This window comes from Neopelma chrysocephalum, unplaced genomic scaffold (genome assembly GCF_003984885.1).
Source record: "Neopelma chrysocephalum unplaced genomic scaffold, ASM398488v2 Primary Assembly neopelma1_62, whole genome shotgun sequence".
Taxonomy (NCBI): domain Eukaryota; kingdom Metazoa; phylum Chordata; class Aves; order Passeriformes; family Pipridae; genus Neopelma; species Neopelma chrysocephalum.
This window is the reverse complement of record NW_020897719.1, coordinates 7,059,569-7,083,249: the sequence shown is the minus strand read 5'-3', so window position 1 is coordinate 7,083,249 and position 23,681 is coordinate 7,059,569. Positions and strand designations below refer to the sequence as shown.

General features: G+C 39.1%; 2 protein-coding genes across 7 annotated transcripts; both read right to left on the bottom strand.

The window, feature by feature from the left end:
- Positions 1-505: 505 nt before the first annotated feature.
- Positions 506-10,366, bottom strand: LSMEM1 (leucine rich single-pass membrane protein 1). 5 transcript variants are annotated; one of them, XM_027682169.1, is made up of 5 exons: positions 9,700-10,363; positions 7,869-8,054; positions 6,106-6,237; positions 2,926-3,063; positions 507-1,137 (listed from the first exon to the last, which is right to left on the bottom strand). In XM_027682169.1, the coding sequence occupies exons 3-5, from the start codon at positions 6,230-6,232 to the stop codon at positions 950-952; spliced, it is 453 nt and encodes a 150-aa protein (XP_027537970.1). In that variant the 5' UTR covers positions 6,233-6,237; positions 7,869-8,054; positions 9,700-10,363; the 3' UTR covers positions 507-949. The 5 variants fall into 5 exon arrangements, with proteins under 5 accessions (XP_027537968.1, XP_027537970.1, XP_027537969.1 ...); XM_027682168.1 differs by lacking the exon at positions 9,700-10,363 and adding an exon at positions 8,614-9,455; XM_027682167.1 differs by lacking the exon at positions 7,869-8,054 and having other exon boundaries at positions 506-1,137; positions 9,700-10,366.
- Positions 10,367-10,890: 524 nt separating this feature from the next.
- On the bottom strand, positions 10,891-22,946 carry IFRD1 (interferon related developmental regulator 1). 2 transcript variants are annotated; one of them, XM_027682164.1, is made up of 12 exons: positions 22,586-22,946; positions 20,826-20,930; positions 19,853-19,934; positions 19,303-19,427; positions 18,849-19,006; positions 17,428-17,478; positions 17,156-17,334; positions 16,945-17,053; positions 14,765-14,899; positions 13,389-13,517; positions 12,318-12,413; positions 10,891-11,567 (listed from the first exon to the last, which is right to left on the bottom strand). In XM_027682164.1, exons 1-12 carry the CDS (start codon positions 22,629-22,631, stop codon positions 11,478-11,480), a joined length of 1,305 nt encoding a protein of 434 aa, XP_027537965.1. In that variant the 5' UTR covers positions 22,632-22,946; the 3' UTR covers positions 10,891-11,477. The 2 variants fall into 2 exon arrangements, with proteins under 2 accessions (XP_027537965.1, XP_027537966.1); XM_027682165.1 differs by lacking the exon at positions 22,586-22,946 and adding an exon at positions 22,127-22,262.
- Between the last annotated feature and the right edge of the window lie 735 nt (positions 22,947-23,681).

Sequence of the window (23,681 nt, the reverse complement as noted above, 5' to 3'; positions counted from 1 at the left end):
TATGGGTTCACACTTTCAGGTGTTGGTCTCCACAACTGTGAATTCAGAGTGAGAAAGTGTCGGCTCCTTTCACCCTCTGAGGTATTGCTCCACTTTAAAACCATGAAGGTTCCGACCATATTTCACCTGGCCCTTCTCTGATAGTGGCCAACAGCAAGTATAGGGAAGAATACAAGAACATGTAGCATTTTTCCCACATATCTTTATAAAGACACTTGGCCTTCACCCAGAAACTTCCCTCAGATTCCAAGTACAGCATATTAGCATTGCTATGAGATGGGTTTGCTATGATGATGTTATGAAATTACCAGACTGAGTCCTCTAAACCCATTTTTCATGTAAGACAATAGGACACCCACTCAGTCAATACAAATTTGGGCTGAATATGGCATGTTATGAAAGGGTTTGTTATTATTCCAGTTTAGAGGTTTTCCACAAAAAGAGTAGTAAGTCAGTGTATTTAAATGGACAGAAAGGAAAACTACAGAGCTCTATGGCAGAAATGAATTTATTTATAAGTTATGAAATCCGAAGTTATCTTTAAATACAAATAATATTAAAAACAAACACAAAACTTGTACCAAAGAAACAGGAGAATGATTAAGTGAACAAGGTCATGCTGGAATCATGTGAATAGAAATCATGATTTTCTGTAATCATTCACTTACATTTAAAGTAAAACTAGGCCCTTCCCCCTGCAATTTACAATACACAAGGAATCCAGAACTCTTGCCACAAATTGTTGACAATCTGTTGTTTATTGTGACTCCTACGGGCTTAGTTTTAAAAATCTATGTCCAAATAAACCAGGATAAAATGTTATTTTCTACTATTTCTCAGTTGGCTTTTCCAACGCTCCGGTGACCATATCAGAATATTTAAGCAACCTGTGTGACATATGTAAAAATATCTGAGTCATGAATATGCCAAATTTCATTCCAAAGAAGATCTATTCTCCAGGGACTTTGAGTTCAGCTTGGGTAAATAGGTAATCATGAAGATCAGAAGACTTATCCTTAATTCCTGATTGATTTAGATGCTTTAATAAAATATTGTTAATTTTCTTCAGCTCTTCTATGTTCTTCTTTTCAGATAGTAGTCTGCTTGATATTTGGTCCATCTTGTTTCTAGTTTGAACTTGAAAAGGAAAATGTACCACATTAAATAGGCAACATTTAAGTCAAGAGCATCACTGCCCTCACTTGCATTCCTGTGAGAGTTTGTAGGGAATTATGATGAACAAAAATATTAACCAGGAAAAAAACTGCAGAACCTAATGATAAGAAGTTATACATTTGGTAGGTTTACCTGTTCACTACATTCTTTAATTGTTTATTTTCTGTTTTGGGTTTTTTCACTTTAGTGCAGTGTAATAAAATAAACTATGGCTCAGATAATTCTGCAGTCTTCAGGAGCATATCTATTCCATTAGTTTCCCCAGGAAAATGTCTTATTTAGGAGCTCCAAGATCCTAATTGTGGTCAGTATGTGCATGTAGTTCTCTTTTAAAAGTACAGTTACTGCACTAATTGTATCACAGGAGAAAAAAAAAAAAAAGCAAAGCAGAATACAGCCACATCACTGGATTTCTTAATCTTTTAAATTAAAGGAAAATTCTTGCAAGTATTGGCATTTGGAGGCCAGCCTCCTCTAGCACACAAATGTGCCAGAGCTATTTTTGTTTTGGCCTTCTGAAGTTAACAGAATTTACCCATGGGTTTTGAAGCTTAAGTCTAATAGTGTCAATGCTAAATGAATCTATGTATGTGGATTGCAAATATAATATCAGATTATACAACATAACATAAACTGAAACACCACTGGAAATCGGTTTCAAAAACCACAGGCCTCCACCAACCTGAGCCCAAGCAAACTGCTTTAATTCCTGTAAGAAGGCTTTTCACTATTACTTTATCATTCTTTTACTAGAGTAGCACAGTACTCATTTTTCTATACCAGGGCTCTACTTCAGGCAGCTCCCTGTTAAATAAATCTGAAATTCAAATATAAGGTATTTCAGTTAGGATTTTACAATCATGTCACTTAAAATCTACTTTGTGTTCTTTACTTGTCTTATATTCCATTCTTTGAGTGCCTGTAAGAAAATTTAGTTAGTGTTAGAATTTCCTGTTCAAAAAGGAAAATGAGGATTTTTGCTACGTTCCATTAAATTCCCCACTACAGGATATAAGAAATCTTGATTTTGTATGGATTCCAATTCATACAAAATAGACTTTTAAATTAAAATAATGTACCTCATATTCTGTTTAATACTATTACTCAGAAAGCCCCATGATGACAAGGGCTCCATAAACCATATTCACTTGCAGCCATGTGTTTAGCTAAGCCCACCTGATCATTCCTAACAAAGTGGAACAGTAATGATGTCTACAGGCTCAATTCTACATGCAAATCTTCATATATGTTATCTAACTTTTTTTGTCTTATTTTTCAGATTTTCTTAGTTCCAAACAAACTTCCAATCAGTACTTAGATGACAACTCTCAGGTCCTCCTTCAGGTAGCCTGATTCAAGTGTTATATTCCAGTTTCAGTGGAATGACACCAATACTGAGTTTTATCTGTAAAGGAGTGAAAGGCACATTGTCAAAGTACCTCACTGTCATACAATCACCTTTAAATTTAAATTTCATTTCCAGTCAGCATTTTTAGCAACACAGTATAAGCCCCCTGATCTAAATTCTTCACAGCTGTTGAAGAATAAAATTGTGCCTTTTAGCTCAGAGAGTGAGTTGTTTGCCTGTACTTCTGCCCCCAGGACCAGGACCCACTGCCCATAACCAGCCAAAGCCTTTGACCATGCAAATACAGCAGTAGCATGTCATAAGGTAGCATGACACGTATCAGCAAAGTTCTTTTTCCCACTGGCCTTACATTTTTAAGAACCAGTCTTTGGTTTACTTACTTATTAAGAATATTACAAATGAAACAAGTGCCAAACTGATGATCAAAGTAAGAATAAAAGTGACGAAGAACAAACACCGATTTCCTGTGTTGTTCCCTGCCATGTTTTCTCCAGTGCCACCAGTGTTCTCCTCCTCATCTGTTAAGAGATGACAAGTCATTTGGTGATAAAGTTTGCTAAGGTTGGTCAAGATAAACAAGACAAAATGCTTCTGGCTTCATGAAATGATGAAGAATACATTATAATTTTGGCCAACAGATTTTATTTCCAGTGATATTGCATGAGAAGAAAAGAAACCAACTTTATGTACTCATCTTGAATTTGGAAATATAAAAACTAATACATCTGTTATAGCTGTTAGAACATATTCATGAAAAATATTTTTGTTGATGAAAATGTTTGTTGAAGTTGACCTGTTTTATGGTTCAGAGTTTTACAGCTGTTTTACATGTACAAAGGCTGCAATGAAGTTTCCATCTGAAGGCTTTCTAAGGGCTTGAATGGACTTAAGCGTTTCAGAAGAGAAGAGAGTAAAATTCATATTGAAAACCAAGGTACAGATTCATCCTACACATTCATCCTCTAGATTTGCTTCTTTTTCTCTTTGATGATAGAAGTATACCTGGGATGATTAATTTCCCAAACTAAGCACCTCAGTTAAGCTCCTGATGTTGGATAGGATAAATGTAGGTCTTGACTGTCTTCAGGATTTGTTGGTTTCATTCTAGTAAATAAACCTATTCTCTAGTAAAAAAACCTATTCTCCCAGTTGCCAAGAATTGAACAGACTCTCATATGGAATACATGTCGTCCTTTAAGCACGGGAAGAATGAGGGAAAAAAAGAAAAAAGCAGTTGCAATGGTGCCCTCAAATCAGCTCCACAAGCCAGTTTATTGCTATTTAAAGAACATGTTTTGTATAGTTGCAATTGAATGTGAGGTGGCAATAAAGCCCAAAGATAGCAAGTGAATACCATGTGGAAATTTATGTGAATATAAAAATTTTATACTTGAGATAGATTCATTTAATCTCAAGTTTACATACTACTGTAACTACTTACTAAGATTTAGTTTTATTTTCTGTTTGGGGGGAGGAGGAAGCTAATGGAATTTAATTTTCATGTCAGTCTCATATATACTGAAATTACATGCAAAACACTATAATTTATCCTCCTGTAGTTGCTGTCTTCTGAAAGGGAGAGTAGCATGTGCATCTGTGAAAAATATATTTCTAAATCATGTACTTGTTTCAGCTGGTGGAAATCTCTGAGGTCTTTGCAACTGAGCCTGTAGCAATAAAACTGAGGGAAGGTTGCATATGCCATTACAGCACTATAATAATGAACCCATCCTGGAGCTGAGTAATCCACTGAGCTAGTAGAAGATCTCTGGGAGTATCTCTAATTTTCTGTATTGCGTTTAACACACTCCTGCCTGTGAGTAAGCTGTAATGTTTTCGTATTTGGGGTTTGAGGTTCTATTGTTATTCCCTTAGCATTCATAACAAATGCACCATATAGTAAGTGCCTGCACCAATATTGCTTTCTAATTAGAATAATAAGGATGGGTGGGGCCTGCTACTGCTGCCTGTCAAGCATATTAAGCTATCAATAGAGGTCTCAAAAACGGTCTAAGCTCTGCCTAATGAGTGCTTCTTACTATTTCATCAGGCTGAACATGCCAGACTGCAGTGTTGTGTGGAACTGGTAGGCACACATTCTTGCCAAACAGCAAACAGTGGGAACATTTAATCATTTAAAACATAAAGAAATTACTGCTTCACTCTTACTGATGCAGTCAAAATGTATACACAGTTTAAATAGCTTTTTACATCTCTCTGATTTTCTGGCAAGAGAACCAGAATTTTATGCTGCTGAATAAGGCAGGTAAGGACTGTGGAAAAGTGATTTTATGTATTTAATTGTTGGGATAAGATACTTACAGAATCTCCAAGCTTAAAAAGTATTTTAAAAGAATAATCCTAGAAGGAACCAAAGCACTTTACAAATTTATGAATAAAATACATATTAGGCTACCTTTATTTACTGCTGAAATATAGGGAGGAGCATGCATGCGATTATTCCAGAGAACCACATATGATTACACAGAACCTTGTATATTTACCTGAAAAGTAAACAATACTGTCCAATAAAAATTGCAAAAGAAAGCGAAACAGTTGCACCAAAAGGAGTTTCTTTGACATTAAAACCAAGGTATGCCATTGTCTCATTTTGTACTTACAGAGTGTCAATATCAAGATAATCTGCATATGAGAATTAAGTACTTTATGTCTAACACATTTGCATTAAATGCAGAAACCAACACCACTCTAGTTAGTTGCATTAGGAAAATATAGAGGACTTGGAAACAGATGTAAGGAGAAGGCATTTAAGTCCCATAATGAGAAGCATGATTAAGTTATGGCCATTTGAAACTAATTTCAACATAGCTGTTGATCTCTAGATTTCTTCAGTCAAATTTGCCATTATAATAAGGGAAATAAAAGTAGATTCAAAATATTGTTATGTGGAATGTTGCTGAAGAGCTCCAGGTTTTAAGATCTTTTCAGGTCACAAAGAACTGAAATATATTGTAGTTATCATGAGTGAAAATATTCTTGTTGCTGTGAGAAGTCAAAGACAAAAACCCTATTAAACCAGTAGAAGTGTAGGAGCCATATCTGAAACTGTAAGTAAAGAAAGTCCACAAAGTAAAATGCTTAAAAGTGTCATGGGATATTTCAGATAACTGGTCTGAGTCCCTAGGAGATGTGTCTTAAAGGAATGAACAGAAATTCTCTGGTACTTCTATTGCCATGTGTGAATTTTAGTGCTTGGAAAGAGTTACAATGCTATTTATGTAGCAGGTGTATGTTGAGCATTACTAGAGACATTATCCTGCAAGGGATCACCTCATAAACCCCAGTGGAAATGGAAAATAAGTTCAGGCTTGACAGTGAATCCCTAGCAAAACGCAAGGATTTTCAAGAACCTAATAACTTAAATACTCAGCAGGGATAGCTAAATCATTATCTGATCTGTCTAAATTAGGCCATTTTCAATCTTTTTCTTACTTTTTTTCAGTAAAGAGCTTGACATACATATTGGCCTGTTGTCATCAGTGACACATAATGTGGATTGTGTATATGGAAAACCATAGAGCATAACCTATCATACCTACCTAGTGAATGCTGGGATTCATCTGGACAAACATTTAGCTTGTTTAGGTTGTTTAAGGAATCAACTACATAAAGCTTTCCTTCTTCATGTGTATCAGGCAGGTTAATTTCCAAGGAAGGCCTCTCCATTGTATCTAAGGTAAATAATAATTTAAAAGGTAATTTAACACATGGATATGGGAAATAACTGGTAACAGTTGGTGTCCTGTTCTAAGGAAACACTGAGCAGCCTAAACAACCCTTAAAATAAAGGAATTTGAAGGACCAGCACACTAAGGACCAGCACACTCACAAGGATAACTCAGTACATAGCACTTGTTTATTCCTGGAGATCTTTGATGAATATAACATTTAATTTCTACATTGTGTTTGTGCACAGGTGTATACTTATGCATACATACACATATGCATGTGTTTGGGGAAAGAGAGAGAAAAATCAGCCTGATTGGCTCCAGCATTGATTTGAATGGTACTCATTCAGTTGTATAACCCTTTGGTTTGGTGAGGTAAGAGGTAGGGTGAGATTCTGACAACAGTGAAAGACAAACCTTCACTAACACTGACAGGAAGGATGTCACTCAGGTCCTCTGCTTTCAGCATCAAATAATTTAGAGATAAGACAGATAAATCAGGTATAGGTATACAAGATAAGCAGCAAGAATATCTGTCTGCTTATACACCTTAGAATATCACTGTGAAGTTATTATTTGTGAAAAATGGAACAGAAAAATTAGTCTTCTAGACTGGACAAATTCTGGACAAAGTAAAGGTTGATGGCAAAGCCTTTTCTTCGGATTAATACTCCTTGCTTTAAAAAAAGCACTGGATGAGGCCCAGTCTGCAAAAACGGTTTCTCTGTAGGGTCTGGGTGCATGAACTCGGTGAATGATTTTTTATATAAATACAGTTTTGAAGGAATAATATATATAGAAAAGAAGCAATACCTAAGGAGGCTCCTCTATGAATTGCACATTATTCCTTATCAGTCTTTGGGTCTTCTTTATGCAACTCTGATTCCAAAAATGCCTCCTAGAAACAAACTACAGTTCTAGCCACAAAGAGATGCAGATGCTCTAAGTAGGCAGGTTTGAGTACACTTGTCACTTAAAATTCCCTCTGTAATTATTGAAGAAAAATACATTCCTCCAGGTAATATTTCTCTTATTCTAAGATACATCTTTTTGAACGTAGAATTGCAGCCTAAATGTACCTTTTTCTTGCCAGTGAACGTAAGGGGAGGAGGTCACAGAGATTAGTTTAGGTTTGGAGTAGAATATGTCTTACCATTTAGTATTTTATCAAAGCTCCCAAGTTCAATTTTACCTGCCAACATAAATCAGCACTTCATGGGATGCAAACCTCTTATTGATGAAGGCTGTTAAGCACCTAAGGGTGATTTCTGAATCCTAGATGGGTTGAACTGCCCTCCTGATGTGCTTCTGAGCTTTCTTTCCTTTTCAGAACAATACAGAACACAGTGTGACCAGATTCCTAATATAGCACTTAAATTAAAAACCTGAAGTCTGAGAAATAAAGCCCTGAGTGTTTGCCTCAGTAAGTCTGAAGACTAAGCACTTAAAGCACTCCTGACAATGGGGCTTGTTGTTCTGCTAGTGGAGGTTGACAGGACTACATGGATACTTTCATATTTCTGTTTAATAGCATGTAAGAAAAGATTACAGCTTATTTTTTACTCTGTTGAGACCTGTTGCTTCAAAATACAAAGAAAAGGTAGAAAAGCTGGCATAGTAGGGGTTAGCCTTACCTAGCGTATGACGTTTAGGTGTGCAGCAGTAACTTCAGGACAGATGGCTGTGTCCACTGTCCTTCCTCCAGAACATCACGTGGTGCCAGGCAGCACAGTCTGTGAACCACGTTCCCCCCAGCACTGGCTCTGCTCTTCTCTCTCCCCACGTGCACATCCGTAGCCAACTGCAATCGCTACAGAGCCCTGCATTTGAACAGCATGCTAAAAGTTACCACCTCGTGCACAAAGGCTTTTGGTTATTTTTAGCTTCTGAAGAGCAGTTGTTTCTCTTGGGTATTTTGATTAGTACCTCCCTGCAACTTCAGGGAAGACTCTTCTTAACAACTTGAGCTGTAATAAGATTCATTAGTGGTATGAATTATATGTTTCTGCATTTACTGTTAATTTTTAAGCATTTGTGCATGTAACCACAGGGAAGATAACCATTATTAGTGCAACAAAGTTTATATTACATTTGTTTGATTCCATTGACATGACAAACAAAGAAGAAAGGATACAGACATCAGTGTCACTGGCCAAAAGTATTGATTATTTTCCCAACAAACTAATGTAAACACTGGGGTTTTGAGATTCACTTTATCTTGTACTTAAAGACTTTTTCTCCAATCCGACTTTTAAATTTCTTTTTAAGCTGTTGTGGTAAAATTAGAATGTAGAATGAGAACACACTGAAAATTCTTCACAGAAAAAAACTAAATAAAATCTAAAAGGTTAAAAACCAGCAGAATAAAACATTACTTACAACATAATTGTATTCAGTTAATGTGCCAGCATGGAAGAAATCAGCCAGTGAAAATCACATGAAGAAAACTTGTTCTGCAGTTCTTCTCTCTACTTTTAGACCCATAGGAACCTGTTGAGTCCTGCAGGACCCATAAAGACAGCTATGAAACAGACTGCCCCTTTCAGTCTATATTTAGCATTCAACTTGGCTAAGTGTACTGACTTCACAATACAGAACTGCTAAAAAAGAAATCAGCACATACACAGCTCTTTTTTATTATATTGGAGTCATGATAATATCCTGTCATGGAGAATGAGGTTTGTTACTAATGATCAATATTTCACTGACCTTTCGGTTAGTGCCAAACCTTTTAGGTTTAATGCCTGTTTAAAACTCATTTGCTATGCAGAAGAGTCATATCTATGACACTGTAGCTATGAGCAACCAGTTTGCTATGCAGAAGAGTCATATCTACAGTATTGTAGTCATGAGTATTTTAAAGGCATATACTAGAAAAACCAAGGTCTTTTCCTCCTTCTCCCATACACCTTACAAATTCAAGTGGGACGTTATCATGGGGTGGACTAATTTATATGCCATCCTTAGTTGTTTAGAGATTAAATTCTGAGGAACTGTTGGTGAGTACTGTAATTGCTCCTTTGCCAACAGTTCTTTTGATCACTTTTTTGCTTGCTGATGTTGCAGAAGGTAATGTTACAGCATGCTGCACTGACAGGCAGCTGATGCTTACACAGAGGGACTGCAGCTCAAAATAGTAAATCCTTTCTGAAGCCATTCTATGTCTAAAATTCTGAACTCCTTTAAACTGACAATAAACACACTTTTCTTTCAGGAAACCGAGAGAATATAGCTCCTACTGTGAAGCTCTGCCACCGCCCAGTCTGAGTAGCTGGGCCAGCAACACAGATCTAACAGCTCACTACTTTTCTGTGGCGGTCTCCAAGAAGTCCTTCCTCTAAATAAGGGTCTGCAAGCCAGAAGAAAACCCCCTCACTTCCATTCCCAAAAGAGTCCTGACACCAACATAATTGTAAGAAAAGGACCCAGGCCTCTCCAGTTTTAAGCTTGAAAAGGTCTACAAACCCATCCGATCTCTGCAGGGCAGCAAAACAGCCTGTCTTTCCTCCAGCATCTCCTGGAAGCCATCCTGGTCACTATGGGTGGCAGCTACTGTGTAACAGGGGAAAGGGCAACCACATGCTTGGCCACCTGCCAGGAAGTGCTGTAGAAATACTGGACAGGAAACTATCAAAAGTGTTCCTTTACATGGGCAAAGGATGCCAAAGGTGACTACCCAGAAGCAACAAGAGAGGCCAGGGAACACTAAGTCAAAGGGGACAGACTTGGTCTGGGCACACACAAGCAGACAGCTTCTTCTAGTTCAAGGATCAGAAGTTTCTTCTTCACCTGTGTGACACTGACAACACATGTTCATCATACTGCAGATTGCAGTTGAAGACCTTGATTTGGAGTCAGTGATCAGTTTTGTAAGCCAAGCAAGTTGTTACATAATTGATTATTTGAGGGGAAAAAAGGATAACTTACAATGTACAACTCATTTGTCTATATAAATTTTCTGGAATAGGTTCTGCTGTAACCAGAAACTTGGAGGGGGGACAAACAAACAGAAAAAACCAAACCCCCCTGAAAAAAACAACCCCCAAACCAACCAACCAACCACCCCACCCCAAACCAAACTTTCCCTTATCAGAGCAAGCAGCAGTTCTCAGGGGCTGGGGAGGTTTTTTTGATGCAAGGTTTACTTCCTCTGCTGATAGCCTGACGTACCATTTTGAGAATGTTTATTCAAACAAGCACTTTTACAGATCTTCAGGTTCAGAGGCTCCAGCTACCTAGGTTTTATTGTCTTTATTACATAACCCCCACACACCATTCCTAAGACATTTCAGTCCCCTAGAGTGAGAAACTAAGAGTAGAGGAGTAGCTTTCAACATTACAAACACAGGGGAGCTGGAAGGGCCCCCTGTAAGATAAGGGACGAGGTGTTTTGCAACACCAGAACTAGAAAACATTTGACCATTACAAAACCAGTGACAAATCAAGAGTAGGCTGTCGTGCAAGACCCACATGCAAGTAAGATACACCTTTGAAACACAGCAAGAAAGAGCATCATGTAGCATCTACTAAACCTCTGAGACTAACACAAACACATGTCTGAATGGGCAAAAAACCAAACCCATCTGTTACAGCCTTTAGGTTTTGCTGTTGTTGCAGCTTTTCAATCATGAAATAATCACTTTTACACAGAGTGCAACCAGTGAGAAACACCTTTATTGCAAAAATTAAATATCCAATTTCAGAACATAAAAATTTTGCTTTTGTTTTACATTGAGGCAAGTATTTGTCATTCACTACTTGACTGTCAGTAGAGGTTATTAAACTCCATAGTCCCTGTCAGCATAAAGTCATAGTAACATAAAAATTTCTTTATCCATCTGCCATTGAAGAGTTAAAAAGTTACTCAATTTCACACAAATATGGTTATCTTTTCATATTAGCACATTCTTACCAAAACACTTGATCCATAAAGTAATTTACCTTTATATGAAGAATCCAATCTGACTACAGTTATCCACCTCATTTAACATTTCAGTTAAAATATATTCAACCTTTGGAGCAACTGGTGGCTAATGCAAATGTTATAATGTATCCCTGCTCCCAATGTTACATCAATATGTATACAGTGTATATGCAACTAAGCAAAAACATGCATTATATTTACAGACTTTACATAACATCCTTGTGCACAAGTGCAAACTATGACTACAGAAGTTAAAAATTTATTTAAATGTTACAAATTTATTTTACTTATGAAAATTGAACCCCATTGAAAATGAGATCTAGAAAAATTCCCCCACATCTGCTCTTTTATCACGACATTTACTTCTAGCCTTTGTCCGAGCCTTGAATGCTGCAGAGTTGTACAAGTGCTACAAAATAAAAAAAGAAAAATTAATTACAGATGTTCATACGGCTTATGCTCTTCAGAGATTTTTTCATGTTACAAAACAGATGAAAATATCTTTTTATTAGTTTTTGAAGTAAATTGGTAGACTTTCAGAAATTTATAGCATACTACCCTTGCACCAAAGGCTGATTCATTTTCATACGTATATACATTTAAAAGAAACTTGGTTTGTATAAGAAAGGCTGAGCTACAAGCAATTCTGGAAGCCTGCCAGTTTTGAACATCATACAGACACAATGTAGGTTAAATTCACCCCCAGATTAAACCTGATAGCACCATTACTCAAATTATATGTAGGATGAGTACATTCACAAGCAATAGACCAAAGTCATCCTCCTAGTGCCCATTTTACACTGCAGAGTTTGGGATACTGTCTTTATAAAGACTGTTTCCATGGTTTCCTGTAGGTCCCTCCCTGAAAACCTACAGCTGTCAAAAGAGACCAAGTTTCACATGTGTGGAGTGTCAATCTGGTACCAATCAGCAACCATGTGAACCTTCAGACCCTTGGGAGAAGCAGTAGCAGACACATGCCCAGTGGAAAATCTAACTAAGAGCTCAAAGGCACATACAATCAAGGCTGGGTTTCATTCAGGACAATGAGGCATTGATAGAACTAAAGCAACAAGTTTAACGATAACAGCTTCTGAAGTGCAGCAGAAATGTATTAGTGTATGAAGCAAAGAAAATTCATTAAGGTGCAATAACCTACCCTTTCAAAACGGGATATCTTCATTGTTTTAAGAGTCGCAGCATCTAGCATTACTGGTGGACCAAGCTCAAACACATTCCGAAGAAAGTCATTTGACTAAACAAGAAACACAATCAATCAATTTCTCCTCTAATTATCAAGTCTCCAAAGTTGACTACTGTTAAATATGAAGTATTCCAGTAAGAAGTAGTAGGATTCGTGTCAACTTGCTGCTCTTTTTTGCAATTAAGTCAAGAGCACTTCCTCTTTCATTCAGTCAGAACAAAGCTAGGAACAAAAACTGCCCCCTTGAGAAGACAGAGAGAACTCCCCCTGCCTCTATTGATTTTTTTGTCCCAGCAAATGAGGCAACTGTTCTGTTCTGCACAAGATCAGGCAGTTGCACACAGATCCATATATTTTTGCAACACAGCAATTTTAAAATAAAAGTAGTATTTGAAAAAACTGAAAAAGCTGCTCCATGCCTGCTACAAGTCACATAAAAATGCAATTGACACTGGACCAAGAACTTTAACCCCATGATTATCATAGCAATTTGGGAGCATATATTCCCAAGGTACATATGTAGCAGAAACAGGAACTGTAAACAGATGACTAGTAAACAAGCAGTTCCCAGAACAGAGATAAGGACTTATCTCTTCTCTTCTGGAATGCTCTCATTATTGAGGTGCAAATTGCGTTCACTATTTTTGACTGAAACTTTGCCTTCCTTCTACAGGCTCAAAAGGGAAGGGTGGAGGCATGCAGCTTTATAGCAGCCAGACGACCACACCACTCTGCTGAAAGAGAGCATAAGGATTCAGCAAAAACTCTGAAGCTAAAAAGATATCCAGCTTAAATCTCTTACTTCTTGGAGAATTCAACTGCTAACCCAGCTACAAGTCAGAAGCAGCTCACCCAGATAGTTCTCGCTCATTGCAGTTAATTTTTCAAGTGCTATCTTTTAACATTTCAAATGCAAAGCTCATCATTTCACTAAGTTCTACTCAGGATTTTGTAGTTCAGATTGAATTACATCAAAGAAGCCAGACAGCAAAGAACAGTCTGAGCATGTGTCAAAGAGCAGCTCACCTGCAAATGATATTGCATTCCCGACCCCAGGATCTCCTTGAATGTATCGTAAGTTTGTTTTTTAACCCAGCAGTCAATATACATGCGCTCAGGTCCAAACTTAACCATCTCTGTAGGAAAGTCACGCTCCTATCCAAAAATCAAAGGAAACAACATATATAATTTTAAACATTCTTTTTTACTAGGAATTTTATAGATCTCAGTGAACTTTATTTTCATTGATAAATTGGGCACACCAAAACTTTCTACACAACATAATATGCATATACTAAAGATTGTATTTGTTCATAAAAATGGACACACACCTAAAGTTAAAGCTCATGTAAAACTTGAAGCTGATATTCTTCAAGTTAGAAAGCATTTTTTAAAAGAAAACCCCTTAACTTTCATCTTTAAAATTACTTTAAGAATTAAGACCTATCTCCAGAAAAAACAGTTCTGAGTGCAGGAGTCACCCTTAAGTCAGTCTGTAAGCCTCATTTAGTCCCCACCTTAGAAGTATGAGGAGCTACATTTGGGAAAACGGAATGTAACAAGTGCTAACAGATAACTCAGATTCCTCTACAGGCAGAATCTTAAATGTGACTTCAAATCCTGCCAAGCATTCTCCTTCGCTTTCAAGATGTCTAACTATTCTGAATATCAACTAATATTTACTTGGTCTTACCCATACAGAAGTGAAATAATTATCTGACAAGCAAAAATAAAAATCAAGTTCCAGAGGTGTAAGATAACAAGATAACTAACCATGATAGCAAGTTTTACAGTTGTCTTAGAGGCTTACTCAGTTATGTCACTAATCAAGTATTCTTAGCATCCGCATCCTGCTTTGTGTGTTATTCTCATAATCTGGATATGCAAACACAGAAGATTATGGTACTACACTCAGGACAACAACTCCCCCTCCCATTCACGAACGCTTCTATGGCCCCTGACAGGTATCACTTGTGATATACCTTACTAAGTTACTTTTCGTCTATTATGCACAACAGTCAGAAAGATTTTACAATAAATCTTTTTACAGAACTCAGGACACTAATTTAGAAGTCGTACAAAGTTTTCTATGAAAAAAATTCTGCTCATGGTGTAAAATAAAAGAGAATTTAGTATTTACGGTGCAATGTTTAGCCTTCTTTAAAGAAAAAAAGACGTTCTCTATATGGCAGTCAAGGTTGGAGCAAAACAAAATTACTTTTTGTTCCAATATTCCTAAAAAAAAGCAGTTCTATTTCACACAAGTGATCAGAATTTGAAATCTCATTTCAAATTTTTCCTCTTGTTTTCTGAAATAGTAATACTGTTTAATAATAAAACTATTTTCCCTAAATTGTATACTACATACTGGATTGTAACTAAAACAAAACAAAAAAAATCACCTCAACAGCCCGTAGAACGTCTCTGAAGACAGATCGCTGCTTTCTTTTATCCACTTTGGCCCGGTGCTTGTTTCCATCAGTAGCCAGAGCTCTTAGTTTCTCTGTTAGAAGGTCCATATCATCATAAAAGAAATCCTAGTTAAAAAAAAAAAAGGTGGTTTTTGTTTATTTGTTTTTGATTTTGTTTTAGTTGTTTGTTTGGTTTTTTGGTTTTTTTTTTTAGTTTCTGACTTAAACCTCTTCCTCTGCAAATAAGAAAATGGATCTCCAAATTTTGGGCACGTAGATCTCTACAGTCTCTTACTTTGTTATTTCAAGAGACAGAAATGGCACTCCTGTAGTTGCATTTGCAGCGTTTAAGCCAGTAAGAACAAAGTCACAGCACCCAGTTTACCAAGAAGGGCACTAATGAACTCAGTGTTGGTAGTCAGAGCCACGTGAAACTGTACAGCTCCTTCAGTGTGTGTGTACACCTGTAAAAATGTTCTGCTCCATAGTTCCAAGGCTCTCAAACTGAACCTGGCTGCCACTCCTGACAAGCTGAAGGCACTTGAATATTATTAGCACACAATTCATGCTGCTGGAGACGGATTGTGAAATACCATTAGACTGACATTAAGGAGTATTTAGCTATAAGTCTTGGATGGAATGGGAAATTAGAAGCAGGTTGTTTTTAAAAAATGCTTAACAAAACATTTGAAGTAAACGGTAACAAATTAGTGATATTCATTATATTTAATATTTACTATGTGGTTTACACATATAAAGAAATATTTTCTCTCCCCTATTTACTCATTTAGCAGTAGTTCACCTCGATTAACAAGAATGTATGTAAACTTATCTAAAAACAAGTTTTTGCCTTGTTTTTTTAAATCTGAGTGTTTTGTCACGTCAACTAAATAGGGCAAGTTTACTGCATGCTTTTTGAAAGGAACTGGTCAAAGGCAAAACACAGTAAGCATTTTTAACCTGCGCTGACTGTTAAGGACCCAATGAGAAAAATTTGTAATGATTAAAGGGGCATTTCCTCAGTGGAACAGAAGTAGTTTGTAGTGAATAGGCTCATTTGTTAGTGCATTTAAAGATTTTAGTTACTTGCAGTCAGCTTGACCAAAGAAAGGATCAAGTTGCAATCTCCATTTAGTTTTCTTTCAGAGTTGACTTCCATAGCCAAGAGACTCAAATCCCCACTGTCTGCAATTACACAAAAGTCTCAACGTATTGTTTCAGATTATGCAGTGCTAGGTTTGCCATGATTCCTGACTCAATTGGAGTTATCTTTTCACTTTAGACAGTGTTCTGGCAAAGCACAGCAGCCTTGATCAAGTTAGGAGCCATCAAGCAGCTCTCCCAAGCTGTGCCATGACTAAGGGGAAAGAGGCTGTTTCATTCAGAGCTGTCAAGAAAACAGTTTGGAAATTAATAAGGCATATGGAAGAATGCAAAGGCAAGTTTAGCTGTGTATGAGGTAACATCAAGCAGCTTTCATCTAATCCAACTGAAAAGCAAACCCCAAGAAATCTCAGATGTATTAATATTGGTATCTGTGCAAAATCTGTGCAAATCTTTTTAAAGTCTCCCCCCCTTAAAATGACTGCCTAGTCTTTACTTGACTAAAATAGTCACAAATGCTGTGAAACCATCCTGCAATACAAGTTATTCTTCTCAAGTTACCTAAATAAGGATACTGAAAAAACAATACTTAAGTCAACATGTCTTCCACCTAATGACAGAATTTTAGCTGTGAGAACAGAATTGTGCAGGTTGTGAATTACTTGAATGTGTCTGCACAAGCATCTGATGAGTGTTCCCACTACAGTAAACCATACTTTTTATTCTGAAATCTCTCTCGGGATTTCTTTTCTTTATTTTTTTAAAAGCTCATGTTGAATTTAGATTTTAAATCTTGCACTCCACATTTCTAGTTGCTATTCAGTACTATTTGATGTGTTTTGTTTCACTGGTCCTGTTTTGCAACATAGAAGTTAGTGTAAAAATGATAGCTAAATTGGTGTCAATCAGTGCTATACCCACTTAGACTGGGGCAGACTCACTTAAAAGAACAAACAAGGGAATTATCTGCCACTTGTGGAGATCCAGGGTGCTACGCAACACAGGTTAAATATTATGTCTCGTCATCATCCCAATGTAAGAAAATTTAGCTGCTGACATCTACTTACAGCATCTGTTTCACGTGCCAGTTCAAACAGAAGGGCTAATGTTTCTCCAGCAGCTATTCTCATGTTGAGATCATCACAAGACAGCAGACTTGGAAGTTTATGCAAGTGCCTAAGGAGTAAGTCATATTCCATTAAGGTGTAAATTTTGTTAACACTGTTTCATTGCATATAAACAGTATTACAAATTCTGTTTTCCAAGAAAGATACTCACGTTTCAATTTTCTTCTTCACTTCATTCATTGGACAGATAGTCAACAATAGTGTCCATGCTAAGAGAGCACTGATGTGAAGCACAGTATTATGGGTACTTGATACACCATTAGTATCTCTATCTCGCTGATAGGCCTTTGTGAAGATGTTTTCTAGGCATTCCATAGTAGAGTACAGTTCCTGAACGAGGCAAAAATATAATGGAAGTGGTTTAAGATTTACACATTTTCATCTTGTCAATTTATTAAATTTAGGAAGTGTATTTATCCTCACCGTTATGTCATCAGTGACAATGAAACAGCAAATCCCTAAGCAGGTTGCACACTAGACACAAAAGAAAAAAGTGTCAATATTTGACATAAGTGTTACAATGGACAAAACCTTCAAACTTGGGCCTTTGAAATTTAACATCTGGAATAATGGAAACTTGAGACTAAGACCTTAGCAGAGTATAAAAGTCTGCAACTCTGTTTAATTCAGCTGCTTTGTAATACTTATCTCCCAATTCCCATCTACACTCAGGATGATTTTACAGCTGTTACTCTAACAAGCTTTCACTTTTCATGTATTATTATTTAATATAGCTTCCAAAGCCCTTGAAAAAGCTATACATAGCACTGCTTTCACCAAATTATTTTAAATCTCACTAGGATTCATTACTAGAAACTATGGTGACAAACAGTAATGGACATATGATATTTATTCACAGCTATGCGAAATACTTTCCCTTCCTGACAACTGTTACAATCAAATGGCACGAAAACTCTGGACTTCAAGAGCCTTTCCTTGAACTTTGCAACTTCTGTCGCAAGGCCCTACCCATCTCTTCCCTACCCCCAATATTCTACTCCAATTCCTCTTACAAGAGTATGGAAAAAAATGCTTGAAGGTCATGTTTGCACTAAGCACACAGGACTCAAAATGACATTTAAACAGGACAATTTTCTTTGTTTGTAGAAATAATTGCTGTTGAACCAGTTCTACCTCCTCTTGCAGCTGACAGGATCTATTGAAACATAGCTTGAGTACAATAGAGTAGCCACCCATTTAATGATAAAGGCAAGTTGGAGAATACTAATTAAATCTCTGAAGTTTTTAAAAAACTCAGCTCTTGGCAAGAGCTTTAGACCGTCTTCAGTCGACATTGCAAGCATACCACTGACGTATAGATGAGATGACTGGGCAAAAAACTCAAAATACTTTTGGTAGTACAGTACAAGTGTACAAGTGTATTACATATGTAGTCCCAGCTGTGCTATATGTGATTTTATCATAAATAAATATAATTGTTTAATATTCCTGGGCTGTTAAAGAATAAAATTAAACTTTAAGAATAAAATAAATACAGGAAGGATACATTAATCAGTGGGTAAACTTTAATTTTTTTTTCCTATAGGACCTCAACATCAGCCCTCAGAACTGCAGAAAGGAGACTGCAATACAGTGAGTTCAGACACTTGTCAAAGTACTACACTGAACAGCTTTTTAAGAAGGTACCCAAGTTGAAGAGAATCATGTTCAACCTTCAGGTGGGACTTTTTAAGTCAGTGAAAACTGCTATATATCATTCAGAGCATATGTCAACACTATGAGTACATACTAGTGTGGTAACCTTTAGTTCTGGATTACACAATAGTGAGCTGGTCAAAAGCAGCCCTCTGTCCTTGCCTGGCAAATAAACATTTCATACTTACAGCCTGTCTGGCTTGGATACTGGCTGTTCCATCACAGACAATCTTCTTCAGAACTGGACCAAGAGTCTTAAAAATCTCCTCACTTTCAATTCCTGACCCCATCTGCACACACAGAAGACAGGCCAGTCCGGCAGCTGCACACTGTTCGTCACTTTTACCTGGAGATTAACACACTACAATGAGCAATCACCTTGTGCATTGCTTTCTTCCTTTAACATTTAAAGATAATAGCATGAAAGCTTGCAAGTGGAAATTCAGAAACTAATAGTTATAAGATAATTTCAGTTCATTTTCTAGGACAGTTAAAATATGACACCTAAATTTCTAAAAGGAATATTAACTAAATTATTAAGCACTCTATAAAGTACTAGAGAAGCCTCACAGTCTAAATTCCTTTTAAGCAATGTGCTATTTCATAAGGATTACTGCTTTCTATAGCAAGCATGTTCATTACCTTTCTTTATGCAGCGCTCAATGCTATCAGTTAGAGTCATTCTCCTTTCCATGATAAATTCATAGAGTATTTTAGAAGAAAAAGCACTTTTCAGACTTTCAAGGGCTGCTTGTCTTGTCTTTGCACTGTTAGAAGAGAAAAGGAAGACCTCCTGAAATCAGCACACATCAGTTAAACCTTGCCTTTGTTTTATGGTAGTTTATATTTGTCTGCACCCAATAGTAGAGAAACCCACACAAGTACAATGAAGTATGAAATGCTACAAGTTGCCTCCTTGCTCAAGGACAGCAAAACTTAGTTAGGAGATAGAGTTCACAGCAGCACACCAGGCTAGAAATAAAGTCACTCTACTTCAAGCTATTAGGAAAGTCTAACTCATCCAAAAACTCCGTGGAGGGAAAAAGGTCTTTTCAGATCCAGAAGTCCTCACCAGCATGAAATAATCCTAACCTCAGTAAGCATGTAAAAACATTTGCTGTGTATTTCCCTTATTAAATCAGAGGAAGCGAGCAAACAATGAATGAATGCGTTTCTTCAAAGCAGACTATACCTCTTGTCCAATGTAAGATCAATAAATCCCTTCAATTTATATTCTAAGTCCTCTTGAGTGGCTTCTTCATCAACTTCAGGCCCTAATCCAGAAGAAATAATTTCATTAGCAGGCACAGTAGTTCCAACACAATGTTTCTAACACTAAGAAAGCAGTTTAACACAGACAACAGCTATGTAATTGTTCAGCATTATGGAAGCTCAATGGTATTAATCCTACTATATCAAACTGCCACTCAAAATACTTTTATAAAGACTGCCCTGTTGATACATCTGTGCTGTTTCTCTATCTGCTCCTTACATGTGCCAAGAATGTATGGTAAAACAAGTCAGATCTTACAAAAATTTGCTTCAGCTCATGACCATCAGCCAATCCTGTCAGCAATATGTTTTCATCCAGTCCACTACATCTACCCCTGGAGTACAGTGGCATGCTCACTGCTCATGCAGTGAGTACTGTCAAAGCAGCCTGTCCTATATGGCATTGCTTTAGAAGCCACTGCGACATGAGCTCAATTAAGAGTGGCAAGTATTCCCAGGGAAGGCTCCCTGCCTTATCTCCCTGTATCAGGCTTTCAGGTCTCCTCCTCCCAGGAAAAGGACATTAGAGTAGTCCCAGTTGCAGAGATGGTAAAAGAGACAATGCACAAATCTAGTTCACAACAGGCAAACGTGACTCTTCCCATCCTAAACTCTTCTGCAGTTCTTACTGCCTCAACTTATAATGCACCTTAAAATTCTTATTGTCTCCATGTCAGAACTGTATAATTCTAATAGAAAGGAGTCTCATAGTTTCCAGAGGCTCGTGAAACCTGAAGTATATTTTTACAAAACAAAAACAAACTGGGTTAACAATCACACAGTGTTAATGGAATGTCACTATTTTGCTACTGCTATTTACAGTCTAGTACTTAAACTACTAAGTCAACTCAGGTTTTATATTCTTACAAAGATGGATAAATGAAAGAATTTACCATCCTCAGTGAAGCTAGCAGGATCACTGAAGCCACTGCAGTGACTCATAGTTTCAATTGAAGCATCTTCATCACTAAAAGGCTGCACATTTCTGGGCTGACCACCTTAAGGAAAGATGAATACAACAGTTTGGTCATTTTTCATATGGAAAAGGAAGATCTGAACACCAAATGTAGAACTGAACTCTCTCAGCAGATTCACTCTCCCTGACCCAGCCACAGAAAGAACACTTCTGTCCTCTGCTGATTCCCTTACTCTCACCTATTCTGAAGGCTAAGTTGGCTGTGTTCTGGAAGACCAGTTGTGAATGGTGGGGAAGGACTCACTTAGTACCGATCCAATTCCTATTCTAGATATAGGTCCAATTCCCACTCTAGATTTAGCATCTTTCTACAATTAACTTCAAGTTAATGCAATTTACTGTGACAGTGCTTTAAAAATAGATCTATATTAATTCAACTGTCAGGACAAGCTACCTAAAAAACTGCCATACAAACTTCAGTTTTAAATTTTGAGGAACTTCAAGACAGTTGAAGTTAAACATTTAGGCAATCGTACATTACCAGGTTCAATGCAGGATTTATGGGACTAAGTTTAGTATGTGCAGCATCAGCAATGTGCAACTTTTTTAATACTGAATTACAAATACAAGCCAGAACATCAAATGCTTCAACAAAGGATAAAAGTTTTCCCTCTTGGGACCAAGAAGGCCCAAGTGTGGTATCTTCAAGCTTTTTGAAGAAAGCAGTATTATTTTTACCAGTATTCATTCCTACAATTTTTATATCTGTTATTTCTCCAACACCTACCAAAAGTCATTTACTCTGAATTCCATTCTTCCAGCTATTTTTTTGTGGCACAACTGATTCTAAACTATTTAAGAAGGCCGCATCACAGAGCTTGCCAGCTTCAGGCAAGCTTCCCGACTACCAAGACCCCAAAAAAGTATTTGTATAGTTTTTGGTTGGATCAATGTCACACCAAATGTTTTGCTGCTTTTAGCCATATCCACCTGTATCACTGACCATAACCCAAGAGAAAAACAACAGCCAATGCATGAACGAGGAAATTTGGAAGCTCACAGCTCCAGCACGGCCACCTTCTTGTTTGATATCTACTGATATCAACTGATATCTACTGATATCAAACACGGAAGTTCAATGGGAGAAGTGGCAAGAACGACAGCAAGCCCATCACAGACTAAAATAAAAGGAGCTGCAGAAACACCCTGTGAATTGCACTGGATACTAGAGATTGATGCTGCTCACGGCTAATGGCAGCCCGAAGTAAAATTTCTCACCACCCCATAAAACCTCCATTCTGCCCCGGCACCAGCACCTCCGCTACGCACATTCCCAATCTGCATGAAGACTGTTTATTTTACAATATCCTATTTTAGGCTAAGAACAAGGGGGGTTTTTTGGAGATACAGCAGCGTTTCGGGGCACAACAGCACCATCTCCCCGCGCTGCGCCGCGGGCCCTGAGGCCGCGGTTCGGGGCGCTCTTGCCGCCGCCGGCGCCAGGGCGGCCGCGCCCGCCGTCCCCTCGGCGCATGCGCACGGCGGCGTGAGGTGGCGGTTTCGGGGCCGGCTCCTGTCACCCGCCTGGCTCGGCCGCAGCTCCGCGGCGGCCCCCGCCCGTCCTGCTGCTCACCCACCGCCCGCAGGGAGCCAGGACGCCACCAGACAGGGCGGACCTCCGCAGGCACGGGAAACGCCGGCTGGACCCCGCGCCCCCGCCCGCCCGGCCGCGCTCACCGGCTCCGCGCTGGTGGTTGCTCCCCCGCTTCTTAGGCTTGGGCATGGTCGCAGCGGCGCTCGGCTCGGCTTGGCTCCCGCGGCCCCTCTCCGGGTCTAGGACTCTCTGCTCCCCCCCGCCCGGGAATGAGCGACAATCAGCCGATGGAAGAGCAGGAGCGCTTTTTACTCCAACGCCTCTGCGAGGCCGACTTCGCGGTCCGGGGCAGCGGGGGTGATTGGCGAGAGCAGGCGGAGGGCGAACCGGCGGCGAAGGCAGAAATCCCCGTGGAGGCCCGTGAGCGGAGTCGATGCATCTTTCTCCTCTCAGACACCCGGGGCTAAAGGCGCGGAGAGGGCGCCGGAGCCACTTTTATAGCGCCGCCGCCTGCGGGGGCGGTGCCGGGCGCCGCCGCAGCCAATGGCCGGGCGCTGCGACTGCGCGCGGGTGACTCAGCTGCGCGAGCTCGTGACGCGTGCGCGTCGCTGCCCAGTGGTGGGGCTGCGACGTCAGCGGCGCCTCGCGCGCCACGCCGCGGTGCACGCCGGAAGCAGCGGGCGGGGCGCAGCGCGCGCCGGGGGGGTGCTGTGCGCGGGGCCGTGTGAGGGCGCGGCAGGCGGGGACAGCGCGGAGCGATCCCGGGGTCGGCGTGAGGGCCGCTGGCAGCGGGAAGTGTGCTGTCCGGGGCCGTGGCCGGCACTGCTCTCCGTGTAGGGCTGACGGGGAATGCCGGAAGGGTTCACAGAATCACAGAACAGTTGTCCCCAGAGAGGGAGACTCCATGACCTCCCTGGGCAGCCTGTTCAGTGCTCTGCCACCTTCAGTGTAAAGAAGTTCTCATGTTGAGATGAAACTTAGAAGCTGTGTTTTAGTTTATGGCCGTTGCTCCTCGTGCTGTCACTGAGCATCACTGAAAAGAGTCTGGCACTGTCTTCTTGGCACCCACCTTTGAAATATTTATCTGCATTAGTGAGATCCCCTCTCAGTCTTCTCCAGGCTAAACAAGGCCCAGCTCCCGCAGTCTCCCTATTGAGACAGATGCTCCAGATCCATATTCATCTTTGTGGCCTCTGCTGGACTTGCACCAGTAGTTCCTTCTCTTTCTTGTACTGAGGA